Below are 11,113 nucleotides of genomic sequence, written 5' to 3' on the forward strand. Positions count from 1 at the left end.
TCCCACTATCATTGTTATACATGATACATGTATATATGTTACTAAACCACCAATAGTACTAGCTTGTATATTTTTATGTGTATTAAACAGGCTGAGAAAAGAATGAGAACTAGTTTATATTTACAGAGTTTGTTATAGTAACCTTACTGTTTACTGTTTTTGGTTCTCTAGGTATGTTCCAAGGATTCCAGTTACCATCAGGGTCATTTCCTTAGCTCAACACAGCTTTGCTCCCATCTACCTTTTTGCTGCTGTTATTGACAGATATATTACATTTCTATATGTTCTGGCCCAACAGTACAATTATATATATATAGTATTCTATACAATTGTGTTTTAAATCAGTTAAGAAAAGAAATAAGAACATTCATTTATACTATCTTTTATAGCTAAAATGAATTAGTTTATTAATTGAATAAAGTAAGTTTCAAATAAATTAAATGTTATAGACTGAATGACTGTGTGGCTCCCCCACCCACCCCCAATTCCTAATTCATATACTGAAGCCCTAAAGCCCAATGTGATAGTATTAGAAGGTGAGGCCTTTGGGAGGTGATTAGGTTTAGATGAAGTCATTAGGGTGAGGCTCCCATGAGGTTAGAGTTCTTATAAGAAGAGGAAGAAACACCAGAGATTCCTCTCTCTGCCGCACACAAAGAAGTGGTCATGTGAGTATATAGCAGAGATGGTGGCTGCCTATAAGCCAAGACAAGAGACCTCAGAATGTAACCTACCCTGCTGACATCTAGATTTTGGACTTCCCAGACTCCAGAACTATGAGAAAAAACATTTATATTGTTTAAGTCACTCAGTTTATGGCATTTTGCTATGTCAGCCTGAGGTAAGCCATTAAGTTAACAATTAAATTCAAGTAGGAGTAGTTTCTGAAACCATCTCTAAGATTTGTTCTGACCTCAGGAGGGCTCTTCTTAGCTCTCTCTTTCAATGATTCCCTGGTGAACTGGCTGGACTATGGTTCTGCTTGTTGTTTTTAATTATAGAAGCTTTTTTTTTTTGCATGTGCCCTTAATTTAATAAGTGTTAGTTTCTTTAAGATATATAAATCAATTGAGAAAAAAATTAAAAAACCCATTAGAACTAAATGGGCAAAAGATATGAGCAGATGGATTTAAAAAGGAAATACGAACGTTTTTTAAACATATGAAGATTGTCAACCTCATTTATAATTAAGAAATACAAATTAGAGCTATGCAAAAATTATATCTTCACATGAAAGATTGGCAAAGATAAAAACAAATGATAACATAGTCCCAACGTTGCTGATGGGAATATACATTGTTACAATAATCTCCAAACAGTGCTTCACAATACCTATCAAAATGATAAAAGCCCATTTTTTTAACCATGAAGTTCACTTCTAAGGATTTATCCTAGAGCTATACTGGCATATGTGAAAGATGACATGTCTACTCAGTCATTGCTGCATTGCTTGTAAGAGCAAAAAGCTGAAAATCTCTTAATGGGGGTTGTTGAAATAGATCGTGGTATATCAGTTTGTGGTAGATTGCACCAGCAGCTCCATTTCTTCAGCCCATCCTCTATACAAGCCCCTGGCATTTTACTTTGCGGCCCTTGCTCACTGTGCACCTGAGGGGTCTAATTCCTTATTCCTTGGCTTTAGCATTTGATTTGCTTTGGCTGACAGAGTGGTGACAGATGTGATGCCAGCTGTATCTTAAAAGGGACTTATATGGATTTAGCTTGCTTGCTCTCATGCTTCTACTGCCTTGGCTATTCCACTGGTCTTGGGAGGAAGGTAATAGCCATTTGGAGCAGAACTGTCTTCGGATAAGGTGTTTCAGTCAAGCCCAACCTAGAATAGAGCCCACCAATCAAATCAATTTGCAGAAGCGTGAGCCAGCCCGGATTAGCAGAGGTTGCCAACCAAGCCCAACCCAAATGACCCAATCCTCAGCCAACCTACAGTTGCATAAACTATGCTTATAAAGAATTGTTTTAAGCCACTGAGTTTGGAGATGGTTAATTACACAGCAATAGGTGGCTAATAAACAAGTCTAGTGAACACCATCTGCCCATTATTACCCTAAGAATGAAGAATATCTGAGTCTCATTGTTCAATTAAACATAGTGCAGAACAATGTGCAGTGTTCAATTATTTGTGAAAAGGAATTTGCATACACATGCATAAGATCTAACTGGAAAGATACACACAGAAACCTGAAAAAAGTCGGTTGTCTGTGGAGAGGTTAACTGGATAGCTGAGGGATAGGACTGGAAGATTTCCCCTTGTATTACCTTCCTGCCACTTTTGAATTTTCAACTGTTTAAATGCATTATATATTTCAAAAAAGAAATTATTTTTAAAAACTGAGGCTTCTCATAGAGCTCCAAATTCTTCTAGCATCTAGTAAAGCAGAAAAAATACTGAAATCAGTTAAATTTTTCTTCCCTCGCCCAGTGCCAATTTTGCTTCGATAATTGTAGGATTCTTTACTATTTCCTTAAATCAGGAGTTTCAATGATGTTTGTCTAGGTGTAGAACTCTATTATTATTTCTTCATAGCTAGAATATATATGTAAAGAACTCTTAAAACTCAATTGTAAGATAAATGGCTCGATAAAAATGGACGAAGGAATTGATCAGACACTTCATGAAAGAAGATACGCAGGTAGCAAATATACACATTAAAAGGTGCTCAACATCATTGCAACAACTAAAAGCAAAATTAGATACCACTACACGTTTTAGAATATCTAAAGTTAAAAAAATCTAACGATATCAAGTGTTGGAAGGATGTGGAGCAACTGGAACTCTTCTTCACGGAGGGGAGGATTGTAAAACGGTATAACTACTTTGGAAACTAGTTTGGCATTCCTGAAAAAGTTAAAAATGAATCTACCATATGACCTATCCATTCCACCTCCTGATATTTACCCAAGAGTAATGAAAGCATATGCCCAAAGACTTGAATGTGAATGTTTATCAGAGCTTCATATGTGACAGCCCCAAACTGGGAAAAGTCCAAATGTCCATCAATAGGTAAAGGGATAAACAAATTGTCCTATGTCTGTATCATAGCATACTACTTAGTAAAGAAATGAAAATCAATTATTGATACTCATAACAACATGTATAAATCCCAAATTAATTATGCTGAGTGAAAAGAAGCCAGATAAAAAAAAGCACATACTGTATGATTCCATTTACATATAATTCTAGAAAATTCAAACTAATCTATAGTGACAGAAATCAAATTAATGGTTGCCTGGGCATGGGTTGGGGTGAGGGTGACATGTGGTTAGAGAGATTATAAAAGGTCACGAGAAAACTTTTGAGGGTTATATGTCAATTTTCTTGAATGATGGCTTCAAGAATGTATGTATATGTCAAAACTTATCAGTTTGTTCACTTTAATTATATACAAAAGAAAACTGAAAAAGAAACCAAATATTAGGATTTGTAAAGCTTACTAGACACAAGCTTTTGTTATACAATCCTCTGTTGTTATGTGTTCTCTATATTTAATAACAAAATATTTTAATTCAATTAAAAAAGAAAACTAGATTTCCACACTTGAGTTAATTGATTTAATAAACTGATGGAAACAATAAGTCTCCATGAAAACAAGGCTTTTGTCTGTTTAATTCACCATTGCATCCTCAGTTCTCAGGACAGTGCCTAGAAGCACTTATGCCCTCCAAAGTTATTTAATCTAACAAATAATGAATAAACTCAATTTATTCATAACTACTGATTATTTTCTTATTTTAAGGAAGATTTCCAATTCCTTAGATTAAAGTTTCGAAGTTATGAAACAATTTTAATGATTGCCTGTACTGCGGGGAGTGCCAAGAGAATAGGAAACCTTCCGTATATATATAATTGCTTGTATACAGGCAGCTTGCAACACCAAAGCCCTACTACTTGTTGACAGGTGGCACCCTGATTATTGAACACTTACTGGTCAGTGGCTGTGCCATACTAGTTGTAAACGATTTTGAATATCACATCTTTGCAAATGTCATCACACCAATATTTTGTGGGTTCAAGTACCACCTGATGTCACACATTCCTCCAGCAGGCTTTTGTTCAAGTTCAATAGTAGGTATCCTCTGACATGCCCTTTGCACCCAACTCCTTTATTCTACCATTTTAGATGAATTAAAATATTTTGTTATTAAATATAGAAAACACATACTCAACACCCACCCACTGCTCAGGCCATATCATTTTATGCTGGCTTGATTTTGTCTCTCTAGTTAAACTCTTTAACTTCATTCTTTTTTTCACTGCCAAGGTAATGTGATAAGATTCTATTCCAAAATACACAATATTTTCAGCCTTCTTTTCCTGGACTTTTATATGGGGAGCTAAACCAAATCTGATAAATATTCTCTTATTGGCTTTGAATATTTCAAACAGTGCTAGCAGGCAACTTATTGACCTATGTGCTTTAGCTCACTGGATGAGACTTGTAAGATAGATTAGAGACACCTAGGTCATATGTCTGAGCTTTGGCCCAAGTCTATCTGCTGAACCTCTGCCATGGACATGCAATAGATTGCCTGTCAGTGTGCCAGGATTAGAAAATTTTTAAGGAAAATTTCTGGCTTTGGCGGTGGCTCTGTTTGGAAGACAAAGTGAATTCCATACAAAAAAGCCACATTAGTAAACATTTATTGAACTGTATTAAATTTAATTGAAATTAATTAAATTTGGATGGTAGCTACAATTGCAACTGTTCCCATTGCTTGGCTGAATTCCAGTTTTGGTTTAGAACCCAGTTTGGGCAAGGACTAGAGAAATGGAAAATCTTCAATGTCAACTTCAAAGTTGAATTAATTTACATTAGAAAAAGAGTATTAGGTAACACTGCTGATTTAAATATTTATCACAATTTCTTTTGAAAAGACAATAATTTCAACCAAATAAGCCAGGTCTTCTTCAAGCAAATAAATTCACTGTTCCATCCTTTACTCTAGGTATTTTTCAGCTTCCTTACAGTCAAATTTGACTCTTCAGTCTAGGGTTATTAGGATTTCTCTTGGGCATCATTTAAAATAGAGAAACTATTATGTTACATGTTTTAGAATTATAAATGCCTGTATTCTCGCCTCCATATTGAATAAATCACCAAGATTTACAGATTCTACCTCTTAAGTATCTATACAGGTTACTTTCAAACTTTTTAAAACAAGTATTTTATAAAGCCCCTTTACATAAAGCATACCTTCACACAAATTTTAAAATATATATTATACTAACTATAAGAGAGAAATAAGAGGAGCATAATTAAATGTTAACTATCATGTAGTATAACATATAAATAACTATACTAGAAGATCTAATGAAGTGGTAATTTATTTCCACCTACTTATAAACAGGCTAGGATTTAAGAGAAATTAGACTAAGATTCAAATGAATAGTGAAAAGATAATAGTTTGTCTTTACATTAGACATTCTGAAATAAGAATTACTGTAAATGCAATAAATACAAATGCACACTGACACAGTTGGGTTGTATTAGTGTCTCAAATAGCATGAGTGGCATAGCTGTCAGAGATAAAATTTTGGTAGAGTCCCAAACAAAACAATATTTTTCTTCAATGACATGGTAGCTGCATTCCTGGAAAATTCAGTGTATATTAAAACCATTTTATAACCACTTGCAATTTAAGTGTAGAATGGAGTTGTTTCTAGGCTGAGATGATTATAATCAGGTTTTTCACCTACAAGAATGCCTAGATGGATACTTGAAAGTCATGTGGGAAGCAGCATAATTTTTCATTGTATGATATTGTCTCTCTAATTGCAGGATAGCCAACATTCCTGTCCTCTACACACTAAAGGGCAGTAGCTCTCCCCAATGATTGTGGCAACCAGAAAATGCCTCCACAAATATCCAAAATGCCCACTAGGGGCAGTGTCACCCTGTTGAGAACCACTGGTCTATATTCTGTTCCTGCCTTGTCAATCTTTTAACACTGCTTTAGTTTAGTTCTTCAACATGCATCACTTGGATCTCCCAATTTCTCTCCCTGCCCCCAGTCTCTCTGCCTATAACTTACCCTTCAAACAGATTGCAGAGGTGATCTTTGCAAAATGCACATCTGATCACGTTGTTCCCCTGCTAAATATCTTCACAGGCTCCCCAGCTCTATAGGATGAAATCAAACTTTTTCCAATAGAGGGCAGTAATCTGATCCCACCGTGTTTCAAATCTGGCCTTGTACCACTCTCTCCAATGCGTGCTGTGCTCTTCCTCATGTAGTCTCTAGAACTGAACAAGTTCTCTAAGTCTTTTCACCAACTTGCCAACCTTTTGTCTAGCAAGTTCCTACTAATACTTCAAAATGCAAAATTCAGGCATTACTTCCCCCATGAAGTCTTCTCCAGTCTCCCCACTCCACCACGACCCTTGCAGTCACCATATGTTTTGTAACTGTTAGGTAATCTGCCTTCACCACTAGACTGTGAGTTATCGGAAGGCAGGGATTTTTATCCTATTTACCTCTGTACCCCAAGAACATCAAATAGGTGGAGGGCATACAGTAACGACTTAAAAAGTTAAATACACTTAAAGTTGAATAATCCTGTAATGTTCACTATTTGGAAAGTTCTGCAGATTGCTATATAATTGTTTTATTTATGTTTCAAGGTTTTCTCATCCTTGAAGTATTACAAATTTACATCCAGTTTAATCTTTCCAATTTTACAGCCTTTTAGCTTGTTCTTTCTTTAGTATTTATTTAATTTCTGATAAATCCTGAAATGTCTTTGCTATATTTTTCTTTTACTAGCTCCAACCCCCATTGTACTGACTCATGAAACAAATATGTCCTTTTCAACCCATTCCCTAGTTAATATTTTACTTAGTTTATATATCTCAGACAAGAAGCTTATTTCTTTCACAAATGATTTGAAATCAGCACATGAGAAGAGTTTTCTTTTTAGTCATTAACAATTAAAATATATTTTTTCCCCCAGGGCTTCCCTGGTGGTGCAGTGGTTGAGAGTCCGCCTGCCTATGCAGGGGACGCGGGTTCGTGCCCCGGTCCGGGAACCAATGTTTGATTTTGTTTTAGAAATTTTTTAGACTTGAGAGTGTTCACCTTTATCAACTCCTTTGCTCATTTAAGGCAGAGACCAAAATTAACTAGTCTTAAATAACCTCGATGTTTGTCCATGCTGCACCACATGGTTTCTCTCTTCTAGTTACTGTGAGGGTAGCCATAATCGCCCATCATTTAAAAAACTACATTATTCCTTGCCTTCCCAGGATTTAGCAGCAATATCTCAAAAATTTACTAATGACTTTCCTTTGGGTCATTAGAAGAAAAACGGTTCCTGCAGAAACAATGTGCTAAATAAATAATAGTGCAGAGATATTTTCCTGGAGGCTACAAAATGACCTATGAAATACACTAGATTAGTTCTTCTCCATTAGGACATTCAGATCCTTCTTTTATTTTATTCTGGAATGGAAGAATAAATGGGGAAAAATGTGCTCTGAAATTCTCTGTTCTGCTTTAGAGCATGTAAATAGCATCATGCACAAAAAAATGTTCAAGCTGTCAGGAGTAAAGCAAGTATGATAATTCCGGATAATTAGATGCTGAAGACAATCAAAATAGAACTGATCCTAGTAAGCCTTTCTCACTTGAAGGAAACTTCTTTAAAAAGTAGTTACTGATCTTAATGTCTTTCAATAGGGCAGTTAAAAAATGTGGTAAAACAATCCACAGAACAGAATTATTTTGCAGTCTATAAAATAAAGAAGAAAGCATACCTATATGTATGGACACAGAATGATATATGGTTATTTCAAAACTAAAAAAATCATGAATAATACATATACTAGGATCCCATTCATATAAAAAATAGCAAAAACAGAAGTAAAATATATACAGAGAGAGAGATTGGAAAGATACACATACTAAACTGCATTCAACGTTCTGCATTGAAAGCTCTTGTTTCTGTGTTTCTTCCACCAGGTTATGAACTCCTTTGTCACCAGACCAAATACAGGATGCCAGGTTAAGTTAGAATTTCAGGTAAAGAACAAAATTTTTTAGTGTTAAGTACATCCCAAATACTGTGTGGGACGCAGTCATACTAAAAAATCATTCATCGTGTATCTGAAATTCAAGTTTAGCGGAGTGTCCTGTATTTTTATTTGCTAAATCTGGCAATTCTACTTGAAAGAGACCTTACACTATTCATCCTTGGGTTCCTATCACTAACACAGTTACAGGGATATGGTGGGTGCACAATGAAAGGCGAGAGGGCGAGTAATTAAGAAGAGCACAATAATACCGGGCAATTTTGCCTGTTATCTCAGTTCTCATGGAAATGCCATAACGTTTTATTAGTGGTCCTATCTTACAGATTAAGAAACGGAGGTATACAGAAACCACACAATGAGTAAGTGGCGGAGCTAAAAATGCCCCCAAATTTCTGAGTCCGGATTCAGCAGCCATAACCAACTGCCAACTGCAGGCAAGTAGAAGAAAATCAGGAGGAAGAGAACCAGGGGAGAGGCTTCGCTTCTGCCTAAGTGATACAGACTAGGACTTTGCACAAACTCCTCAATGTTACCCAGAGGCAGAAGGTGAGCTATTTAAGAAAAGCAGACAAATCCGGGCCTGGTCCCTACCTCCACCACACATTAGAACAAGTTATATAACTGACTCCTGCCTCAGTTTTTCTCCTCTTTAAAACTGCAGCAAGAGAACCTACCTGAGTACTGATGGGAAGAACAAAAGAGATAACTTCTGTAAAGTGATAAGCACAGGCGGGGCTTGGCAAGTAAAAGACACTGTCAATGCTAGCTATCCTCAGTTCAGAGCCGCAGTTTTTTCAGTTGTGAAACAGAATAGTAACACGAATAACAAGACAATAGTACTCATGGTATCTGTACTGCCGAACTGACTCTAAGATCGGATGAGAATGTTATCTTTCTAAATCCTAAAGCGCTTCTCACTCCTTAACAGAACAGAACCAGAATTAATATCATGCCAGAGCATTACGACAGTTTGTTCCCCATGAGTAATTAATTTTGTTTAAAAATTATCCTACAGTAAAACTGATTCTTTTCTGTGTACGAAGTTCTATGAATTTTGACACATGTATAGATTTATGTAACCACCACCACCATCGGGATACAGAACATCACTACAGCTTTTCAGATTCTTCTGTCAAAGTGTTTCACATGCGTGTTAAAAAAACACTTTTAAAAACAAGAAAAAGAGATTTAGATAAACGTGCTGAAGATACAAGTGAACAAAACTGGCTTTTTGCACAAATTGTTGCATTCTCCAACCCCTCCAGTTCTTGTCTGGGTCATTTTGGCTATTGGCTCTGCAGACTATCTCTTCCCACAAAAGTAATAAGGAATCAACTTGAGAGTTGGGGCCTTTTTTCACAGTAAAGGCACACGTCACAGGCACAAACTTCGGCATTCTTTATTCGATCCTTTTCATATTACCAGATCTTAATTTCCCCAACTGTTTGCTCTAATTGCCATTTTCTTTCTAAAATGAACAAGCCTTGAATAACCAGCCACCTTCTCATCCTTTCAGGGAAATTATTTGATGGGGAGAAAGGAGATACAGAGTCACTGAGAGAACAAGGATTGAGCCTGCAGGACCCCAAACCTCTCCGATGTAACAAATCCCCCCTATACCCAGTCATTCAGAGTCTCCTTTCCCGACTTAAGCCTCTCGGTTCCCTGCCTACCTGGCGCCTCCTGGGGCGTTAGATATTGGTACCAAACTTCTGCTCTCCCCAGGCGGCCTCCCTCCCACTCCCACCCCGTGAGCTCTCCCATCTTAAGTGACTTGCACTGACACATCGCTGCCACATCTGGTGAGCGGGGCGGGTCCGCTTTCCGGGTGACTCACGTCCTCTTTGTATGCCTTTTGTTTCTAGGACGCTTTGGCGGCCGTTTTCTTCCTTCTGCTTTTAATTTGGGGAAGGGAAAAGCTCACGAATCAAGAGTGAATCTCTTCTCCACCAATCTTTTATCCCCCTTCTTAAAGTTAGCTCTCTCCCTTCACAAGTTCCGTAAGTTATCCGGAGAAGTGCGGGGGCGGGACAGGTAGGGACGCGTTAATTACACCTAAATCTGAAGTTGGCAGTCTAACGTTATCACTTTGGTGGGAAGACTCCCGAAACTCCCTTGCAGCTGCTGGGCGTTTTACCGCTGCCGCTGTGCATTTTCAGCTCCCTTCTTTACGCTGCTGCTTCGCGTTGCTCTGTGACGCCTAAATCTACCCGGTTACTGCCATAAGTGCCCGAATCAGGACGAATTCCACGAGATTCACCGGCGGTTTTGTTCCTGTCCAAGGTAAGTCCAGTATGCAAAACGAGGAACCACCATGGGATGTCGGGGAAGGGGGAGAAGAAGGGATTCCCTCACCTTTTCTGGCGCATTCCTCGTCAGTTTCCACCAGGGGGAGGTGCGCGGCGCAGACTCCCCCCTCGCCTCCTTTATTCAATCCCCCCACTGAGGTCCGCCGAAGCTGGCCGCGCGGCCGGAGCAGCCACTCCGGCAGGCCTGCCCTCCCCCGACCCCCGGATTGGTTTTTCCCAGCTGCGGAGGTTGGGCCTGGGGCTGGGGTGCGAGGAGAGTCGGCGCGCAGCTCGGACCCGAGAAGTCCCCGCGACTCCGGTGGGACTGGGAGTTGCCTCGGGAGGTGGTGGGCGGGCGGGCGCACGGAGGCGGAGGTGAGCGGTGGGGAGGTGGCAGAGAAGGCAGCTCCGGGGCCCCTCCCCGCCCTCGGGCAGGAGAGGAGCGCAGGTCCGGGTTCCGCCGTTGCTTTGTTCGCGGCCTCTCCCCTCCCTTTCGGAGATGACTGGAATGCCCTCGGATCCTAGGGGCTGGAGGGGGCGCGGGCTTGGGGGCGCCAGCTATACGCTCCTCCACTTAATCCGAGAGGGTTCTGAGAGATGAAAATACTCCTGTAGCATGAAACTTCCCTCTCATCCTCACCTGGGCCGGGAGGAGAAGTCCGGGCGGGGGGCGGAGACCCCGGAAGGCAGGTAGTCTGCGGAGACGGTGGGGGGAAGGGGGAAGGACCTGGGAGAGTGAGAAGTTTGGCCGGGAGGCGCTGGGGATTCAGAGAGAAG

The 11,113-nt window shown here is 39.3% G+C and overlaps 1 protein-coding gene across 1 annotated transcript in view; it reads left to right on the top strand.

The window, feature by feature from the left end:
* TPBG (trophoblast glycoprotein) overlaps window positions 1-11,113 on the top strand; it is a 67,669-nt gene that overhangs the window by 53,966 nt on the left and 2,590 nt on the right. The window contains exons 3-5 of the mRNA XM_024757448.1: window positions 7,978-8,037; window positions 10,276-10,331; window positions 10,496-10,711. Coding sequence (XP_024613216.1) covers window positions 7,978-8,037; window positions 10,276-10,331; window positions 10,496-10,711 — 332 coding nt within the window. The remainder of the gene's footprint in view (window positions 1-7,977; window positions 8,038-10,275; window positions 10,332-10,495; window positions 10,712-11,113) is intronic.

Source organism: Neophocaena asiaeorientalis, unplaced genomic scaffold (genome assembly GCF_003031525.2).
Source record: "Neophocaena asiaeorientalis asiaeorientalis breed wild unplaced genomic scaffold, Neophocaena_asiaeorientalis_V1.1 scaffold253, whole genome shotgun sequence".
Lineage (NCBI taxonomy): Eukaryota > Metazoa > Chordata > Mammalia > Artiodactyla > Phocoenidae > Neophocaena > Neophocaena asiaeorientalis.